Source organism: Rhinoraja longicauda, chromosome 3 (assembly GCF_053455715.1).
Source record: "Rhinoraja longicauda isolate Sanriku21f chromosome 3, sRhiLon1.1, whole genome shotgun sequence".
NCBI classification, from domain to species: Eukaryota; Metazoa; Chordata; class Chondrichthyes; order Rajiformes; family Arhynchobatidae; genus Rhinoraja; species Rhinoraja longicauda.
In genome coordinates this window covers 41,393,203-41,412,607 of record NC_135955.1, presented here as the reverse complement: position 1 = coordinate 41,412,607, position 19,405 = coordinate 41,393,203, and the positions used below count along the sequence as shown (strand labels likewise).

Below are 19,405 nucleotides of genomic sequence, written 5' to 3'. Positions count from 1 at the left end.
AAATGTTTGTAGATGACACTAAAGTGGGTGGCATCGTAGATAGTGAAGATGGTTGATCGTGATGATTTTGTTCACCAGAACTTGTCTAGTTCTTGCAATTATAAATAAATACTAAAATCAAATGGCAGGTAGTAATCCATACAAGGTGAAATAGTTGGGAATTAGAGAGTAAAACTACATGATTACATCATCTGTCAATATCTCTATGCGAGTATTTGCATCTCAATGCAACAGAATAAGCTATTCTATGTCTGAATTAAAATGTTCGATCGTTTTTTAAAATTTCATTGGAATGTTTGCAACAAAATGCCAGTAAAGCTGTGATTTATTTTTCAAGTATTTGTACTGCTGGTGTGGGATTCAATCTTGTCCCCTGGATAATCAACTGGCCTCTAGATTACTCCAGTGTAAAGTGTAATCACTATGTTATTGAATACTCTAGGCGCCTGGATTGAAAACTTGAATTTAGATGCTTTTTATTCAAGAAGTTATTGCATTATTATAAAAAATCCATTTATTTTACAAATATTCTTGAAACAGATAAAACTGCTTTCTGTAGCAGGCGAGTCAAGCCACACGTCAATATAGTTGACTATTAACTGTCTACTGAAGTGATTTAGGAAGCCATTAGTTGTCAACAACAAGGCATTTGCAAAGTGGCATAGCTAGTAAAGCTGCTGCCTTACTGTGCCAGACCCAGGGGTTCAATCCTAACCTTGGGTGGTGTTTGTGTGTAATTTGCACATTACCTCTGCATAGGGACACAAGGTTCCACCTCCTGCACCATCATGGGCTTATTTTCTAATTGTGTTGCGCACCAAGGTGTTGTTTCTTTGCAGTCTTTTTCATTTTGCTGTCTATTTTAGTTTGGTTTAGTTTTAGTTTAGAGACTATCTTAATTTTTAAAATAATAAAATAAATAAAAAGATTACAGCTGCCAGCCTTGTCATCAATATCTGCGTACAGGGAATGAATCGACAAAAACTGAAGCACATTCTGAAGGTTCACCTGCCAAAGTTTAGCTTTGAAGTTGCTTTGAAAAGTATTTTACGTGATGTGAGATTTATACTTAGTTGTGGTCTGAGAAAATATATTGAATTTATATTTTGCCTTGGGTTCCCTGCAAGATAAAGTAATTGTTTTACACTTTCAACAAACCCGACACTGTAAACAGTGTAGTCTCTTATAATATTGAATGCCTGTCAGTCACTTACTGTAAACTGGGTTAATTTGCCAATTTAACCATGACCATTGATGGCAATGCTATTTATTTACACAGTGACTCTGAAAAACGTTATTGAGTTCTACTCTTAGAAAGGCACGAGGGCTTGTGGGGAAAAAAAACATTTTAATTAACTTTTCCAAAGCACAATCTGTTGTTGCTATTAAATAATACTCCAGATTTTCCACCTTGAATAAGTAAATGTAGCTTCCATCAGATATCACATAATTGTTTTTGGAAAATGCAAACAATCTCAAAAACTCCTCTTAACTGCCTTTGGCTCTCTGCCTCCTGGTTTCTGCCTTTGGAACTTCTGTCGAAACCAATCTCTTTATTTAAGCTTTTGGAACCTCTCTCAGCTCCCCCACTCAAGGATATGCTTCAGATCCATTCTTTCTCAGAAGCCTCTCGAGATATCTTTCTGAGATAGAGATGCTCTGCAAGTGTAGGCTGTTTTATTGCTTAGCGAGCTGCTGGTGATCTCATCCCGATGTTTCATTGGAGTTAGGTAATTATTTTAGTTAGTTTCATCTGACTGCTTGGAGATGGCAGTTTTGGGAACTTTATAAAACTGGTATATTTGGGGAGAAAAAAATGTCAGTGTTTAGAAGTTTGTGGAACTGGTAATGAAAAGGTTTCACCTTCAGTCACCTTGTGTGCTCGTGACATTAGATTAGATAGAATTTATCTTCTAATTGTTCTCCAATCAACGAACAGCAGCCTCGACAAAAATAGCGGTGACTGCATTCCATCCTCAGCTGTGTATTTATTTCTTGAAGAGATCTGCCAGCCGGTTGTCAAGAGGTGTTATATTGCACATTGCTCCAGGAGAGCCTCTGTTTCAGTGTAACCACTAGCCCCAACCAACCCCTTCCATCCTATTTTCAAATTACTCACAATCTCCTCCTGGTAACTGAGTAATCATCTTGCTAAATTTAGATTCTGCATGGAATGCTTGCCTGATCACACTTGGATTTTCACATTTGTTGGACTGAAAATATTTACACTTTTCCGTCACCTTCATAGAAACATAGAAAATAGGTGCAGGAGGAGGCCATTCGGCCCTTCGAACCAGCACCGCCATATATTGTGATCATGGCTGATCGTCCCCAATCAATAACCCGTGCCTGCCTTCTCCCCATATCCCTTGATTCCACTAGCCCCTAGAGATCTATCTAACTCTCTCTTAAATCCATCCAGTGATTTGGCTTCCACTGCCCTCTGTGGCAGAGAATTCCACAAATTCACAACTCTGGGTGAAAAAGTTTTTTCTCACCTCAGTTTCAAATGGCCTCCCCTTTATTCTAAGACTGTGGCCCCTGGTTCTGGACTCGCCCAACATTGGGAACATTTTTCCTGCATCTAGCTTGTCCAGTCCTTTTATAATTCTATATGTTTCTATAAGATCCCCTCTCATCCTTCTAAACTCCAGTGAATACAAGCCTAGTCTTTTCAATCTTTCCTCATATGTCAGTCCCGCCATCCCAGGGATCAATCTCATGAACCTACACTGCACTGCCTCAATTACAAGGATGTCCTTCCTCAAGTTAGGAAACCAAAACTGTACACAATACTCCAGATGTGGTCTTACCAGAGCCCTATACAACTGCAGAAGAACCTCTTTACTCCTATACTGAAATCCTCTTGTTATGAAGGCCAACATTCCATTAGCTTTCTTCACTGCCTGCTGTACCTGCACGCCAACTTTCAGTGACTGGTGTACAAGGGCACCCAGGTCTCGCTGCACCTCCCCCTTACCTAACCTAACTCCATTGAGATAATAATCTGCCTCCTTGTTTTTACCGCCAAAGTGGATAACCTCACATTTATCTATATTATACTGCATCTGCCACGCATCTGCCCACTCAGTCAACCTGTCCAGGTCACCCTGCAACCTCCTAACATCCTCTTCACAGTTCACACTGCCACCCAGCTTTGTGTCATCCGCAAACTTGCACCCTAACGCTATCCTACACCCACTAGGGACAATTTTTTACATTTACCAAGCCAATTTCATCTTCACTGGCAAGAAAAAAGAGAGTTTATGGGCCTCAATGTGCTTCAGATTGAGACAGTCCACCAAAGTGTATCTTCCTCGTATCTTTCTTGCGTCAAAACAAGGCCTCCACTCTGCTGTCTGACTCTTAACTCACCTCTTGGTTCAGGTGTACTTTATCTCCCTTTGCCCACTTCAAGCACATCTCATCAATGATCATCTCTGTTAATCTCAACTTGATTTCCATTAAATTGACGATTGGCTGGTCTCCTTTTCCTGGCCCCTATGTGAGGTGAAGCTCAGCAACTTGCCTCCAATGGACGGACAAATGTCGCCTGTGCCAACAGTATCAGTCCCTTCACTGCTTCTGTGTGTCAGTCCTGCATCAGACTTGTTTTTGTAGTCACCAAGTCATACAGCTTGGGGATTGGCTCTCAGACACACCGTCTGTGGTGGCCATCAAGCATCTATTTGCACTAATCCTTCATGAATCCTATTTTATTCTCACCACACTCCCCTCAATACAATACAATACAATATCTTTATTGTCATTGTACAAGTACAATGAGATTAAGAATGCCACTTCCATACCGATGCTATAAAATAAATAAATCACGGTGAAAACAAAAACATAAAGGGAGGGGGAAAAAAGGAAACAATGTAAAGTGCAAAAAAGGTTCATGCAGGGTCAGTTGTGCCAGATGACCCTGGGGGCACAGATAGATCATGGGGGGCTCTCAGCAGGTCCGATTCAGAGCAGCTATAGCTCTAGGGATGAAGCTGTTTCTTGGTCTGGAGGTGCGGGCGTAGAAGGCCTTGTAACGTCTGCCAGATGGAAGTAGTTCAAACAGACGGTGGCATGGATGTGTGGAGTCCTTGTAGATGCTGGTGGCTTTCCTGAGCCAGCGTGCATTGTAGATGTCCTCCAGGGCTGGTAGCTGTATCCCAATGATCCTCTGCGCTCTGCAGACGCCCGCTGAAGAGCTCTCCTATCCGCTGCCGTGCAGCTGAGATACCACACATAGATGCCGTATGTCAGTATGCTCTGTGGTGCAGCGGTAGAAGGTCATCAGTAACTGTTGGGGCAGACTGGCCTTTTTCAGCGTTCTCAGGAAAAACAGCCGTTTCATGCGCTTTCTTGACTAGCGCAGTGGTGCTAGTGGGCCATGTGAGGTCCTCTGAAATGTGTGTGCCCAGAAACCTGAAGCTGGACACTCTCACCACTCTGTCCCCGTTGATGAAGACTGGAGCATATTCCGCATTCTGTGACCTTCTAAAGTTGATAATTAGCTCCTTGGTCTTAGATGTGTTTAGGGACAGGTTGTTCTCTGAACACCAGCTCACCAGGTTCTGCACCTCCGCTCTGTACATCATGTATGTTCAGCGTGAGAACCTGTTCATCCTCCGAGGCCGGAATTTTTCCACTCATGGTGTTGTTGGTGGTTTCAAAGCGAACAGCCCCAGATTCACCTGCACAAAGACGAATTTGGGGTGGCTGATTAACCTGTCACTTGATGCCTTTGGGAGGAAACCCTTGTGGTCACCACCAGACATCAGGATTAAAACCGAATTGTTGGAGCTGCAATAGCCAAACCACAGTGTTGCCCTATTTCTCCAATAAACATTGAGAAGATCAAAGATATTTCCCCTGCTGGTGTACATACAATCGTTCTGCATACCCATTTTGAAAATCTTGATCCTAACTTTACACCATCTCACTCTATATGCATGAAATGGTCAGATATCTCAGGTGTTTATTCTCATGAAAATCAATTTGCTCTGATTTCCACCAAATTTGCACCTTATCCAGTGGTTACCACGTAAACCCCATGATTTGTTTATTATTCTTTAAAATGCTTTATCTTTTCCCTCCTTCCAAATCAGCAGTGTGATGGAATGAGTTGTATGATCTGACGTGTGAATGAGAGCAGCTCCAGTAACAATTGAGAAGCTGAGTAGCATCGAGAACCAGCCACCACCCTAACCATCAATCTCCGCAACCATGAGCACATGGTGGTGTCAGTGTACACCACCTATCAACTTCACTGCCTAGGCTACCCTGCCTGCACCTTCCAACTCCACAACCTGTATCTCTGTTTACATTTGACAACAAATAAAAATGAGAAGTGGATAGATATTGCTGGTCAATCATCAGCAATTTTTCTAAATCCTAAATGTCCGTCCCCGAGAGCATTGTGAGAGTACCTTCATTTAAGGAGGTCATGTTGCAGTTGTATAAGACGTTGATGAGACCGCATTTAGAATATTGTGTTCAGTTCTGGGCACCATGTTATAAGAAAGATATTGTCAAGCTTGAAAGGGTTCAGAGAAGATTAATGAGGATGTTGCCAGGACTAGAGGGCGTGAGCTATAGGGAGAGGTTGAGTAGGCTGGGTCACTATTTCTTGGAGCACAAGAAGATAAGGGGTGATCTTATAGAGGTGTACAAAATCTTGAGAGGAATAGACCGGCCATAGCTGCTATGAACCGGTCCTGCTGAGCCGGATGGTCACATCGCACAGTGAACCGGCGCAGATCTACTTGCACTTTATTCTGTTTTAAAGCTGTTCTAATTTGTTTCATTGGGTTGTTTAAATTAATACTGACTAGCTAATTAATTTATTGCATCGTATGGGAGGCGCATTCCCAATCTCGTTGTACCCCTGTGCAATGACAATAAAGATATATTGTATTGTATTGTATTGTATCGGGTAGATGCACAGAGTCATATCGTGCCCAGAGTAGGGGAATCGAGGACCAGAAGACATAGGTTCAAGGTGAAGGGGAAAAGATTTAATAGGAATCCGAGGGGTAACTTTTTCACGCAAAGGTATGGGAACAAGCTGCCAGATGAGGTAGTTGAGCCTGGGATTATCCCAACGTTTAAGAAACAATTAGACACGTACATGGATAGGATATGTAATGGCAGTTTCTATACCTTCTCAAAGTCCAACTTTGATAGCCATTACTGCTCGGGGATAGAATGGAGGTAAAGCTTACGCACACAACGAACTCTGAGATAACAAAAACGAATCCTCCAAACGCTGTTTCTTGATTAATTGGTGTTTATTAAAGTAGCACAAATCAAAAGAATAATTCATAACTTTTCATTCTTATCAGCTGTTTCTTCTTCAAACAATACAGTAAAGATCGTGTAGTCATTACCGTGTGGTCGTGGTCGGCGTGGTTGTGGCTGGCGTGAGTGTGGCTGGCGTGAGTGTGGCTGGCGTGAGTGTGGCTGACGTGAGTGTGGTAAAAAACTATTCTCTCCATCCTCCGAGACTAAACTGACCCACAATCTCTGTGGCTACGCTAGCCTCCTCAGATGTAGACACTCCTCATTACGTATCAAATCACACCCACAAGCATGCAAAGAAGACAGAAACTAGAAATATTAAACATAGCCATAATACAATGACAGTAACAAATTTAAGCACAAATGGCTCCTACAGGACAGGTTTGGAAGGATATGGCCCAAGCACAGACAGGTGGAACTAGTGTAGCTGGGACATGTTGGTCGGTGTAGGCAAGTTGGGCCGAAGGGCCTGTTTCCAAACTGTTTCACTCTATGACTCTATGACTGCAGTAACGCCAGAAAGCAGCTTAACACCACCATCGTGGAAGCAGATTTGAATCTATATACTAAAACTCTCATTTGTTTGTTTGTTTCTGAACAACAGCCAAAACGGTACACGATAGCGCGACAATTTTAGGCCCATGTTACTCACCGTCATCCCTTTGGTGCTAATGGAAGAAGTTTCATTGAAATCGGTGTTATATTTTTAAAGTTATTCACGTTTTAATCTATCTCCTAGGGAGGGAGGGGGAAGGGAGGGAGGGTGGTGGAGGGAGGGGGGGGGGAGCAGGGGAGGGGAAGGGGGGGAGAGGGAGGGGTTGAGTGGGGGAGGGGGAAGGGGGAAGGGGAGTGGGAAGGGAAAGGAAGGGGTGGGGGGAGGGGGGGAGAAGAGGGTGCTGCACCAATGCAGGAGAGGTTTGGGCCCAACGGGTCCACTTGGTCTCGTGGACAATAAAAGCTGACCTTATAATGATGCTCAGATCCTGGAAAATTAAATGAATTAAAATAAAGCCCTTCTCATGTTCGTTGAAACCGTGGCAGTGCTTATTCCGATGAATGCGACAGACAATGAGTGCTCCAGAATTACTTATTCAAACATTTGTAAATCCCGGCTCTGTCTATTTGTATATAATAAGGAATCTTGTATGTCCTCCTTTATTAGTTTTAAATTACGACTCCCAGGTTTATAATTTAAACTGTGTCTGCATTTGCCGTGTAGTAGTATTTATCTGCAACACTTACTGGCAGGAGGCTGCAATACTGCATGATGAATTTTACAGACACAGCGTCCATTATTAAAGTGGAATATAGGAAGTTATAATGGAATGATAAATAAATGAGATAATTAAGTCTTCAAGAACAGGACTGACTTCCTGACTGCTCGCACTCTCTAAATTCTATTGAAATTTAAACTTTTACTTTGACCTTCTAACATTAGCTAGGATTTTGTAAAAATATCAAAACAAGAATTTGGTTATTTCTGAGATGGAGCTAATTTTTTCAAATCCTTACCAAAATATAAACTTCCTCGGCAGTAGGTAAAGTCGTAAACCTATTTACAGTCATTAGCCACTGTGGTCTTTCAAGGGAGAAGGCATTAAACGTGGGAGAAGGTTACATCACCCGACAAGCATGACAACGCTATGGGAATAGAGCAGGGCAGTAGGATTAGAATTAATAAACATTCAGCACAGTTAAGCAACCTTAGTGGTATCTGCCTTTTGAAAATGTTAAAGGCGAGCGCTACAGAAAAGTGTTGCCATTTTTTGTAGGTTTTGTTCTCATGTTTGACCCTTCCAGAATTAAACACATGATGTTCCACACTAAATTAATCCTGCAACTACCTCATTTTCCGCGAGATGGGAGATACTAAAGCTAAAAGAAATCTATGAAATCAACCATTCTGTTTCTCTTTTTTGTGTTTGGGCCTTTCGGATCATGTCAATGTTTATTGCCCAACCTTTGCTGCTCTGCAATGGTGCTACTGAACCATCTCCTGGTCGAAGCACAGGTCGTGATGAGTCTGCGTGCAGGAGAGAGATAGAACACCTGGCTGAGTGGTGTTGCACCAACAACCTCTTGCTCAACATCAATAAAATCAAGAACTGACTGTTGATTTCAGAAAAGGGAAGTTGTGAGACCATGTGCCAGTGTCTATTGGTGGGTCGGTGGTGGAGAGTCAGCAGCTTCAAATTCCAGGATGTTAACATCTCGGTTTACCTGTCGTGGGCCCAGATGTAATGATCAAGAAGGAGCACCAGTGTCTCTACTTAGAAGTTTAAAGAGATTCTGTATGTCTCCGAATATTCTAATTACCTTTTACAGGAAGTATCCTGACTGGTTGCATCATAGCCTGGTTTGACAATTCTAATGTACAGGAACACAAGAGGCTGCAGAGATGGTGAACTCAGCCCAGTCCATCATGGGGACAGCCCTCCTCACCATTGAGAGCATCTGCATGAAGCGTTGCCTCAGGAACGCCACCCATCATCAAGGACACGCACCATCTGGACCTTGCCCTCTTCCCACTGCTGTCATCTCTATACAGACGCCTGAAGTCCCACACTACCAGGTTCAGGAACTGCTAATTTTATCCATCTATCAGGTTCTTGAACCAACCTACACAACCCTAATCCTACCTCAACAATCGAACACTATGGGTCACCTCTTGCACTACTATAGACTTGTATTTTTTTAAATTATCTTTTTGAACTAATGTTTTGATTCTTACATTGTCTCCTTTTAGAATGTTATGTGCAATTTAGGTGTAAATAGTTTTTGTGTTTACCAGAGTCTGTCCTGTGACGCTGCTGCGAGCACGATTTGTCATTATATCTGCACCTTCATGTACTTCTGCATATAACAATAAACAATAAAGTTTAACTTGAATACTATAACCCTTGTCCTGGTGGTGTGCAGAAGATGCTTTTTGATAGGGAACAAAAGCTGACTTTGATTTTTTTTTTCTTTAGTTGTTTAAATTGATGTCATGTTCTGTCATGAACTCCTTTTGTAGGGAAGGCGTGGATCCCCAAAGAGAAGCCAATGCAGTCTGTTATTGACAGTGTTACCCTGGAGCCAGAGCTGGAGGAGGCCTTGGTCAATGCTAGTGATGCTGAACTTTGTGACATTGCAGGTAAGGGAAGCTCAGCTCACAGAGACGATTTACTTCAGAGTGCCACTCACTGCAGCAGAGAGAGAGATTCGTCTATGCTAAGTGGGGATATAGCAACGTATGTGCATGGAACTCTCTGCAGAGAATGGAATGGAATTTTGGGGGCAGAGTTCACCTCGTATCTCAAGTTATGTCATTCATGTAGCACAAACAACCGAACAATTTTCCGCTCTAAAGTTTTAATTTTATCGTTACTGTACCTATTTTTATTTGAGCATATTGTTCCCAATTTCAATATGCTAAATTAGCCTCTTTTAGCCTTCCCAAACTAGTTAGTTCCTTCACCGGTGAAGCCGGCCCAGGTGCATTGGGCACAAGTTATGATTGTGGCTTAATTCTACATCACATCTGGCAAAGGACCGTAGTTATGATTGGAACTGTGATCTAATATTGTTTACAGAATTAACATTGATCATGCTAGACTGAAAGAGGGTGTAGGTCTCTATTGAACTGGAGGCTGGTAAACAAATGGTAAAACCAGTGAGGTGGGTGCAGGAAGACTATGTGGGCGAGTGTGAGGATTAATGTGGTGTCCGGCTACACCACTTACTGCAGCTTGAGTAGGCAGATGATGATCCAAGATGATTGAAGATCTTGAGCTTCATAGTAATAGTGAGGTACAGTAACAATTGAAAAAAAAAACAGATTTTGTTGATGAGTGAACAAGATTTTGGAGAGCGTTGCGTTGAAGGGGTGCTTTTCTATAATCTGTTGGCCATGAAGGTTCTGTGAGATGAGTGGGCACGTGTAGAGGTTGGGCAGGACACCTTGTGATATTCTGGGCAGAAAGTTTGTGAAAGCAGAGGAAGGGCAATTTGAGGTGAAACAAAACAATATACAGAGAAACAATTTCAAAATAGATCAAGTAGATCAAATTAGAAATGGATTTTCAATTAACTTAATTAAAAATAAATGTTAACATTTGGATTGTTCATTAAGCTTCACTGTTTATTTTTCAGCATTCATTCTGTTCTTTCGCAACCCCATCTCATCATTCATTTCATTTGCTGTGTTCCATGGAGTGTAAGGTCATCATCAGCCAGAGAAACTATTTACATTTACTGTTTAATGTGAGATTGTGGTAGCTGCCAACTTTGAGACTGTATACATTAGAGTGAATGTAAGTTTGTACCAGCTGAGCAACAAGAGGCTACTGCAAGCGACAGTGCTTCATAAGTCAGTGTGTGCTAGGCAGACTGCACTGTGTGCTGTGGAAAAGTGTCATTGCTGCCTCTTTGACCCATGTGCTGGTCTTGTCTTGAGATTCTTCTGCTTGGCTTCTAAGCTTCAATCTGCTAGTGAGAATGTTCACACAACTGCATGTTAGGGTAAAGTTCTTCTCTGCTAATTCACTGGTAGAGTAAGCGCAAATGTAAAATTAGCACAGACAGGAATTTGGCCCTCTATTTTTATCAAGTGCAGCATCTCGTTACCAGCGAAGAAATTCTTCTAGTTTGAGCGAGTTGGAGCATAAATTTGTTATTCAATGATATGAAGGAATGTGAGCTACGCACTTTGCTGTGTGATTTTAATATTTCCTAGTTTCACCATCTTTCCTCTACTAGGATTTCCTGCTGCTTGGTTTAACAAACTTTAGTATCTCCCACAAATAATCACAAATAAACAAGTTGACAGCAGAGGACATGTTACAGCCAAGTCTAACACTGATCTCATCGAATTAAGCATACTTCCCAAAGGAGTGTGGGGAATGGGAAAAAAAACACAGACACACGCATACACACACACAGATAAACACACACACACACGCATACACACACAGATAAACACACACACACACACACACACACACACACACACACACACTATCCTCTTTGTGGGGCACTGAAATTATTATAGTCAATAATTTCCCATGTAAAATCAGATGAATTATTACAGGCCATAGCTGTGGACATTTGATCAATATAGTTTGATAAAACTAGAAAATAGTTCCTTAATCTCCCTGGACTTTGAAGGTGCTTCCATTGTTTTAAAGAATTTGTACGCTGCAGAAAAGCTAGATGGAGCACAAGAATCTGCAAGCGGATTAACAATCTAACTGGCCACAATTTATACACTTCTTGGAGAGCACAATTATTTTTATTCCAGTTCATGCTATATGCTGGTAAGATTTTATGGGCTCCTGCATCTCAAGCACCATAAAAGACCAACCGCATGCACAGGTTGCAAAACTCCTGCAAGGTTTATATGAGTTATCTGCAGTGGGCTCAAACCCTGGACTGTGTATTGTTGCCACAAAAGCTTGCTCCGCCACTGGTAAAGCTTGCAATGCAATTCTAATGCCACTGAAAGAATTCTGCAGATTTCCTCATCATTCAAGCAGGCTCTCATCCAGAGATTTGGATAGCATTCACCTCTCAGGATCCAAGATAACTCTAACTGCAAGTGTAAGGGATAATATATGATCACTAATTTCAATCAAGATAATAGATGATTTCTACTTCTAATGGGTCGGAATGACAGGGCAGAATTCACATTCCTTACATTTGTGCGCTGATACCTTTGTGTTCATCTAGAGTTGGAAGAGAATCATAGTGTGGCTGTGTGAATCACATGGTCAGTTAAGCTGCTACCACTTGCCACTAAATGTGTTCATGTGTGGGCTGCGCACTGGTGCACACTTTGCTGCAGTCTCACCACGCCACAACCTGGATTTGTTCCTGACCTCTGGCGGTGACTATATGGAGATTGCAGGTTCCCTGGGCCTTCCTGTTACCTCCCATAAACCAAACATATGTAGGATATAGAGAAGTTGATGGGCATGTGATAAAGAATAGGTTACAGGGAAATACGTGAGAGATAAGATTGATGGAGTTGATGTTAGTGTTGATCATAGACTTAAGAGACCAAATGACTTCAACCTGTAAAGAAATACACATTTCCTTATAAAATAATTTATAAATATGACCCGTGATGAAACGAATTAAGGGCTGACCACATCCGCAAACAGCCAGACTCAAGTCACAGTTTCACACTACAGTCTGTAGATGAAATTATCTTGTAAAACAATTAAGTTTGATTGGTTGCTTTGTTTGCAAAACAAAAGTAATTGCACTATAAAGAAGTAATCCATTGCTGGAGAAATGCAAATACATATTTTGGCTTTACACTAATCAGTATAATTATTAATTTATTTCAAGAACAGAGAAGAACTTTAATAAAAAAACTACTCGTAAATTATTGATGCATTCATTTAAAGCAACAAAAATTGTTGCAGTTGACATTTCATGATGAATTTCATGTAACTGTTTTATGCACTTTGGATCAAACAACAAAAAAAATTGTACATCACAGTTTCTAAGCTTTTTAAGATTTTTATGGTTCTCCGATTTTAAATTTAGGAAAAAACAATATTCTGACATAGCCCACCTCTTTCACTGACTAGTAAGTGTGACCACAAAGGAATTGTGATTAAAGCTGAGAAGAATTTGCATATTACTTGTCACTCGGCAGAACTTTGGCCGCAAAGCAGTGCAAGTGAACAATCTTTAAAAAAATATTTTTAAAAGTGTACATTAAAAAAAAAACAAGTATCATTCTTATTTCTGCATTATTATGATCTCTCTTCATGATCCAACTCCATTTCCTCTTGGATTCCTCAAAAAAATATTTTGAGGCTCTTTGTTTCTCACCTTCATGCTGTCCTTTATTGTCACCTACAACCATACAATGACAACGCCCTGCTCTACCATACTGCCACTTTTTATGACCTCTGAAAGGTAATGTTTCTGGTCTGGTATTGAGTACAGAGAAGTTTTGTTGTAATTTGCCCCTCGGGGATAAGTGAGTTGTAGAATCTGGGGCAAATAAAAAGGCTTGGTAGACAAAGGCTTTGTAATCAATGTAAATAGGTGGTTGAAAGGTGGGTGTGGACTCGATGGGGTGAAGAGTCTATTCTTGTGTTGGATGTCTCTGTGACTCTCTGTGACTTTATGATTAAATTATGGCCTTGACAGTAATGCATTGCCTAAGAATTAACTATTTTAAAAGAACGCATTTATGAATTGGCTGCAAGTGTTAGTGCTAGCTCATGCATTATGATCTGCATTTTAGATTGATCATTGGGAGTTAATGTGAATGTAGCTCAGTACTCTAGTCATTTTTGCTTTTTGAACCAAAGTGTAGTTCCAATGTGCCTGCTGCTTCTGCATCCAGTGCAAGTGGCTGCAATTGAAATACTTTGGTTTCTTGTTCCATGAATACTGTGTTTATTTTTTTTAGCCATACTTGGCATGCACACACTGATGAGCAACCAGCAATATTATGAAGCGCTTGCTAGTAGTACCATAGTTAACAAGGAAGGCCTTAACAGTAAGTAAAATCTGAAGTACTGTTGAACATAAGAACGTATGCACTGTAAACGCTTCACTATTCTGTGCAATTTGTTAAATGTGTGGTAATACATAAATATGGTCTGTTTTATTTAGTAGAATGATAATTCAATCAGTAATTTTAATTTGAAACTCAATTCAACTTTTAGCTCTTTTTGCATGTTAATTAATCAAATGTTCCAGATGCACAATTCAGCTAAGGTTGATGAGCTTTAAATCACATCAAAGAGCCACCTACCTTTAGGATAAAAGGAGGATTGTGTCTCCAACTCCCATTCACAGCAGTTTATAAAAGTGAGCTGCCTACAGTCGGAAAGGAAAATTTGAATAATTTGTGAACTATTATTTTCAAACCAATGCCTCCAGATTTTATTTTACAACCTTATTTGAAGTGTAAGTGAACTGGGCTATTCTAGTTAACAGTCCCCAAAAGACATTGGTTCTGATTGCTGCCACAGGGAATATTTTTACATTGTACACCATTCACATTGTCAAGTGATTATTTTGCGGTGTTCACATCAAACTCACTTTGCCTCCCTTCTGCAGGTGTCATACAACCCACTCAGTATAAGCCAGTTCCTGATGAACTGCCAAACTCTACAGATGTTGAAGAAACCCTAAAGCAAGTTATGGGAAATGACCCTGAGCTCGAGGAGATTAATCTCAATAATATAAAGGTGAATCCCGCTAATTGCTTCCTTGTCTGGGTTGCTGACATCAATATCATTGGTAAATGGGGAAAAAAGGAAAGAGTATATGGGAGAAATTAAGCAAAATGTTAATCCAGGTGCTTAAGATAATGAAATGCATTAAGGTGTGAGGGAGAGAGCCAAATTAACACAATTTAACTAATGTTATATACAGTTTAGGTTTGTTCAAGAGGTCAGGGGGTTAGTTGTTATAACTTTTTCCATTTTCACTTGATATGTTTGGTCATTTAATTTGCTATTTATACATCTAACAAACACCGAGAATGCATTGTCGCGTGAGCTTCAAAAATTGGGTTGGAGATTGAAGGGGCATCTTCTACCCACTCCCTAACTCCTAAATCGATTTATCATTTAATTGAATTTGAATACTTCAATTCATTGTTGAGAGTGTGTTCATACCCAATTAGTACAGTTCTTTTTGGGAGTTACTTGCAAATCAAATTTTCAATAATCATTAACATATTCATAGGAGCAAAATTATGCCATTTGGCCTCTCAAATCTATTCTGCCATTCAATTATGGATAATCTATCTTTCACTCTCAACCCCATTCTTTTGCCGTCTCCTTTAACCTTTGACACCCTTACTAAACAAGAACCTATCAATCTCCGCTTTAAAAATATCCAAACACATGGCCTCCACAGCTGACTGTGGCAATGAATTCCACAGATTAACCACCCTCTGGCTAAAAATTCCACCGTATCTTTCTAAATGTAAGTCCTTTTATTCTGAGGATGTGCCCTCTGGTCCTAGACTCTCCCACTAGTGGAAACATCCTCTCCGAATCCACTCTATCCAGGCCTTTCATAATGATGTGGTTGCCCATTTTTCCTTTCCTTGAGAAGGTTTCCTCAGGTATAAAGTTTCACCTGTGTTTGTATAGGAACCGGAAAGTAAAGAAATGCATTGGCCTTATTTGTATTATTTTTGTGCTGATAAGTTGATTTCATGTTAGTGAACACTTCCCCACTTTAACCTCCTGGTGTCAGCAAATTTCCAGAAAGCAGATTAAGCGTGGGTTCAAATTTCTGTTATTCTGCACCAATCACACTTCTAAATGTTGCCTCAAAGTGCAGCATGTGTGGCAAGATTACCCACTAAATGTCAATAATCTTCAAGTGACAACTTGCATATTTCACAAAATCAGTTAAGATTGGTCCAATTTTACATCATTTGATCTTTTAATAGATAGTATTACAGGGCAGCACAGTGGTGCAGCTGGTAGAGCTGTTGTCATGCAGCTCCTGTAACCTGGGCTAAGTTCTGACCTCAAGTGCTCTCTGTGCCTATATAATTTATCTCCAGGTGCTCTAGTTTTCCTCCACAAGCTAAAGATGTGCATGAAGGTATGTTAATTGGCCACTGTAAATTGACCCTAGTGGGAATAGGAATACTTTATTGTCACATGCGACTAGGCACAATTAAATTCTTTGCTTGCATACGCAATGTATACAAATAGCACCCACCTATGGCGCTAGAATGTAGGTGACAATATTTTAGTGGCAGAATCTGAGGGGAGTTGATGGGAATGTGGGGAGATTAAAATGGGGGAGATTAAAATGGGGGGAGATATGGGGAGAATAAAATGGGATTAGTGTAAGGTTATTGTAAATGGATGCTTGATAGTCAGCAAACATTTGGTGGGCTGAAGGGCTATTTGTATGCTGTGTAACTTTAACAGAGAGAATGTTACTGACAAAGCACTTGAATTTTGGAGAGGAATAAAAAAGTTAAGAAGTACACAGGTCTGTAATAAACTTCATGAGCAAAAGTTGTCCTACCTTGCACCATTTACTGTTTAATTGAATAATTACTTGCACGGACTCAGTGTATGCAATTATTCACAAAATGCTGGAGTAACTCAGCAGTCAGGCAGCATCTCAGGAGAGAGGAATGGGTGAAGTTTCGGGTCGAGACCCTTCTTCAGACTGATGTCAGGGGGATGGGACAAAGAAAGGATATAGGTGGAGACGGGAAGATAGAGGGAGAACTGGGAAGGGGGAGGGGAAGAGAGGGACAGAGGAACAATGTTCATACCGCTGGGCTCCAAGCTGCCCAAGTGAAATATGAGGTGCTGTTCCTCCAATTTCCAGTGGGCCCCACTATGGCACTGGAGGAGGCCCATGACAGAAAGGTCAGACTGGGAGTGGGAGGGGGAGTTGAAATGCTCAGACCGTTCCCTCCGTAACTCCCTGGTCCACTCGTCCCTTCCTACCCAAACCACCCCATCCCCGGGCACTTTCCCCTGCAAACGCAGGAGGTGCAACACCTGTCCCTTTACCCCCCCCCCCCCCTCAACATCCAAGGACCCAACACTCTTTCCAAGTGAGACAGAGGTTCACCTGCACCTCCTCCAACCTCATCTATTGCATCCGCTGCTCTAGAAGTCAACTTCTTTACATCGGCGAAACCAAACGCAGGTTCGGCGATCTTTTCACTCAACACCTTCGCTCAGTCCGCCTTAACCAACCTGATCTCCCGGTGGCTGAACTCCCCCTCCCACTCCCAGTCTGACCTTTCTGTCATGGGCCTCCTCCAGTGCCATAGTGAGGCCCACCGGAAATTGGAGGAACGGCACCTCATATTTCGCCTGGGCAGCTTGCAGCCCAACGGTATAAACATTGACTTCTCCAACTTTAGATAGTTCCTCTGTCCCTCTCTTCCCCGCCCCCTTCACAGTTCTCCCTCAATCTTCCTGTCTCCACCTATATCCTTCTTTTGTCCCGCCCCCCCGACATCAGTCTGAAGGGTCTTGACCCGAAACGTCACCCATTCCTTCTCTCCTGAGATGCTGCCTGACTGCTGAGTTACTACAGCATTTTGTGAATAAATGCCTTCGATTTGTACCAGCATCTGCAGTTATTTTCTTACGCAGTGTATGCAATGCACTGATTGGTGGGGGGAGGGGGGGGGGGAGGGGCCATTTGGAATCTCACAGGTGTACAGATACATGAAAAGAATAAAAAGCAAAAGAATATAGGTAGACTGAATATAAGTTAAGATGCCAAGAACATCAAATCGGTTAAAGAAGCCGACAGGTTTTTGGTGTGCACATAATCCAGAAAAATGGGGGGAATATTTTGAAACAATAGAATTGAAAATACATCAGCTTCAAAGAATGAGCAGGTTTGACTTTTGTTTCTATTGTATTTGTACTTATTGCGTGTGTATTTTGTTCCTAGAACATTCCCCTTGCCACACTGAAAGCATATGCTGAAGCTCTGAAGGATAATACACATGTAAAGAAGTTCAGCATTGTAGGAACCCGGAGTAATGATCCTGTTGCTGTTGTAAGTATAAATAACTAATAAAAATCAATGATTATGCTTATTGAAAATGTATGTATGAAAAATGGTATTAATGTTTCTTAATGAGGCTCCTGAAGCTGTGGCTGGACAATCCCAAGATTGTCCGGGAGAGTGAGAGCGTCATAGATAGGTGTACAGTGAGGTAGTCACCCCTCAACTACAGGCAGAAACTAGATGGGTAACCACCAGGAAAGGGAATAGAAGGAATCCTGGCCAGTCCCCTCCAAAACAAGTATACTTGTTCTCCCCCCTCCCTCTTCTTACTCACGGCAGTCCCCCCATGCCAGATCCTCCTTTATTCTCCCCCTCCCCTCACGGCGGTCCCCCCACGCCAGAAGGCTGCGGTGGCAGACACCTCCCAGGAGGCCATGAAGAAGCCCACGGCCGGACCCTGGGTCGACGGAGTCCCCTGGCCCGTCCCTGACTTGGCACCGCGGCGACATCAGGAGTGGCGGTCGTCATGGAGGTTGGGTCGGCAATCGTCAAGGTCGGCGGTTGTTGAGGGCGCTGGTGGTCAAGGACAGGCCATGTGGAAGCCGGAAGACGGGCCGCCAGGAACAAAGGAGGACCCGGCATGGTGGAACTACCGTGAGGGGAAGGGGAGGGGGGGGAGGAAAGAACAAAGGAGGACCCGGCATGGTGGAACTACCGTGAGGGGAAGGGCAGGAGGGGAGGAAAGAACAAAGGAGGACCCGGCATGTGATACTTTGTAACTTTGTTGGCACTCTTTATGTGGTGACTCTTTGCATACCTTGGGTGTGCAAAACAAAGAATTTCACTGTGACTTGTCACATGGGACAATAAAGTAAAATAAAGTATTCATCCATTCATACTTTTGGTGAGGATGACAGTTGAGAGGATGGCAGCAGTCAGGTCTATGGCAACAGGCGTGGCTCTGAGCTACAGCAAAGTCAGACAAGGTTAAAGTGATAGGAGATTTGTTAGTTTGGGGACAGACAGAAGATTCTGTGGCAGCAAATGGGACCTTTGAATGGTGTGTTGCCTCCCTGGTGTTAGGGTCCAGGATGTGTCAGAACGTTTGCAGATTACACTAAAATAGAGTGTATCATAGTCCAGTGAAGATAGTTATCGGGAAATACAGTGAGATTTTGAATAGCTAGGTACTTGGGCCGAGGAATGGTCAAAGGAGTTTAATTCAGATAAGTGTGAGCTGTTGTATTTTGGAAAGTCAAACCAGGGCAGGACCTTCACTGTGAATGGTAGGGATCTGGGGAGTGTTGTAGAGCAGAGAGATGGGGGAGTACAAGTACATAGTTCCTGGAAAGTGCTATCACAGGTCGATAGGTTGGTAAAGAAGTCTTTAGGCATGCTTGACTTCCTCAGTCAGCGTATTGAGTATAGAAGTTAGGACGTTATGTTACAGTTGTATAAGACGCTGGTGGGAATGCATTTGGTGTACTGTTTTGAATTTTGGTCATCCTGCTTTAGGAAACATGACATTATGCTGTGAAGGGTGCAGAGAGGATTTACGAGGATGTTGTCAGGACTCAAAGGCCTGAGCTTTAGGGAGAGACTGGCTGGGCAGGCTAGGACTTCATTCCTTGGAGCT

At 42.0% G+C, this 19,405-nt stretch overlaps 1 protein-coding gene across 1 annotated transcript in view; it reads left to right on the top strand.

Moving 5' to 3' along the window:
• The window catches only part of tmod1 (tropomodulin 1), a 70,798-nt gene that overhangs the window by 32,990 nt on the left and 18,403 nt on the right, over positions 1-19,405 (top strand). The window contains exons 4-7 of the mRNA XM_078396940.1: positions 9,311-9,430; positions 13,709-13,798; positions 14,365-14,495; positions 17,710-17,817. Of these exons, the coding sequence (XP_078253066.1) occupies positions 9,311-9,430; positions 13,709-13,798; positions 14,365-14,495; positions 17,710-17,817 (449 nt within the window). The remainder of the gene's footprint in view (positions 1-9,310; positions 9,431-13,708; positions 13,799-14,364; positions 14,496-17,709; positions 17,818-19,405) is intronic.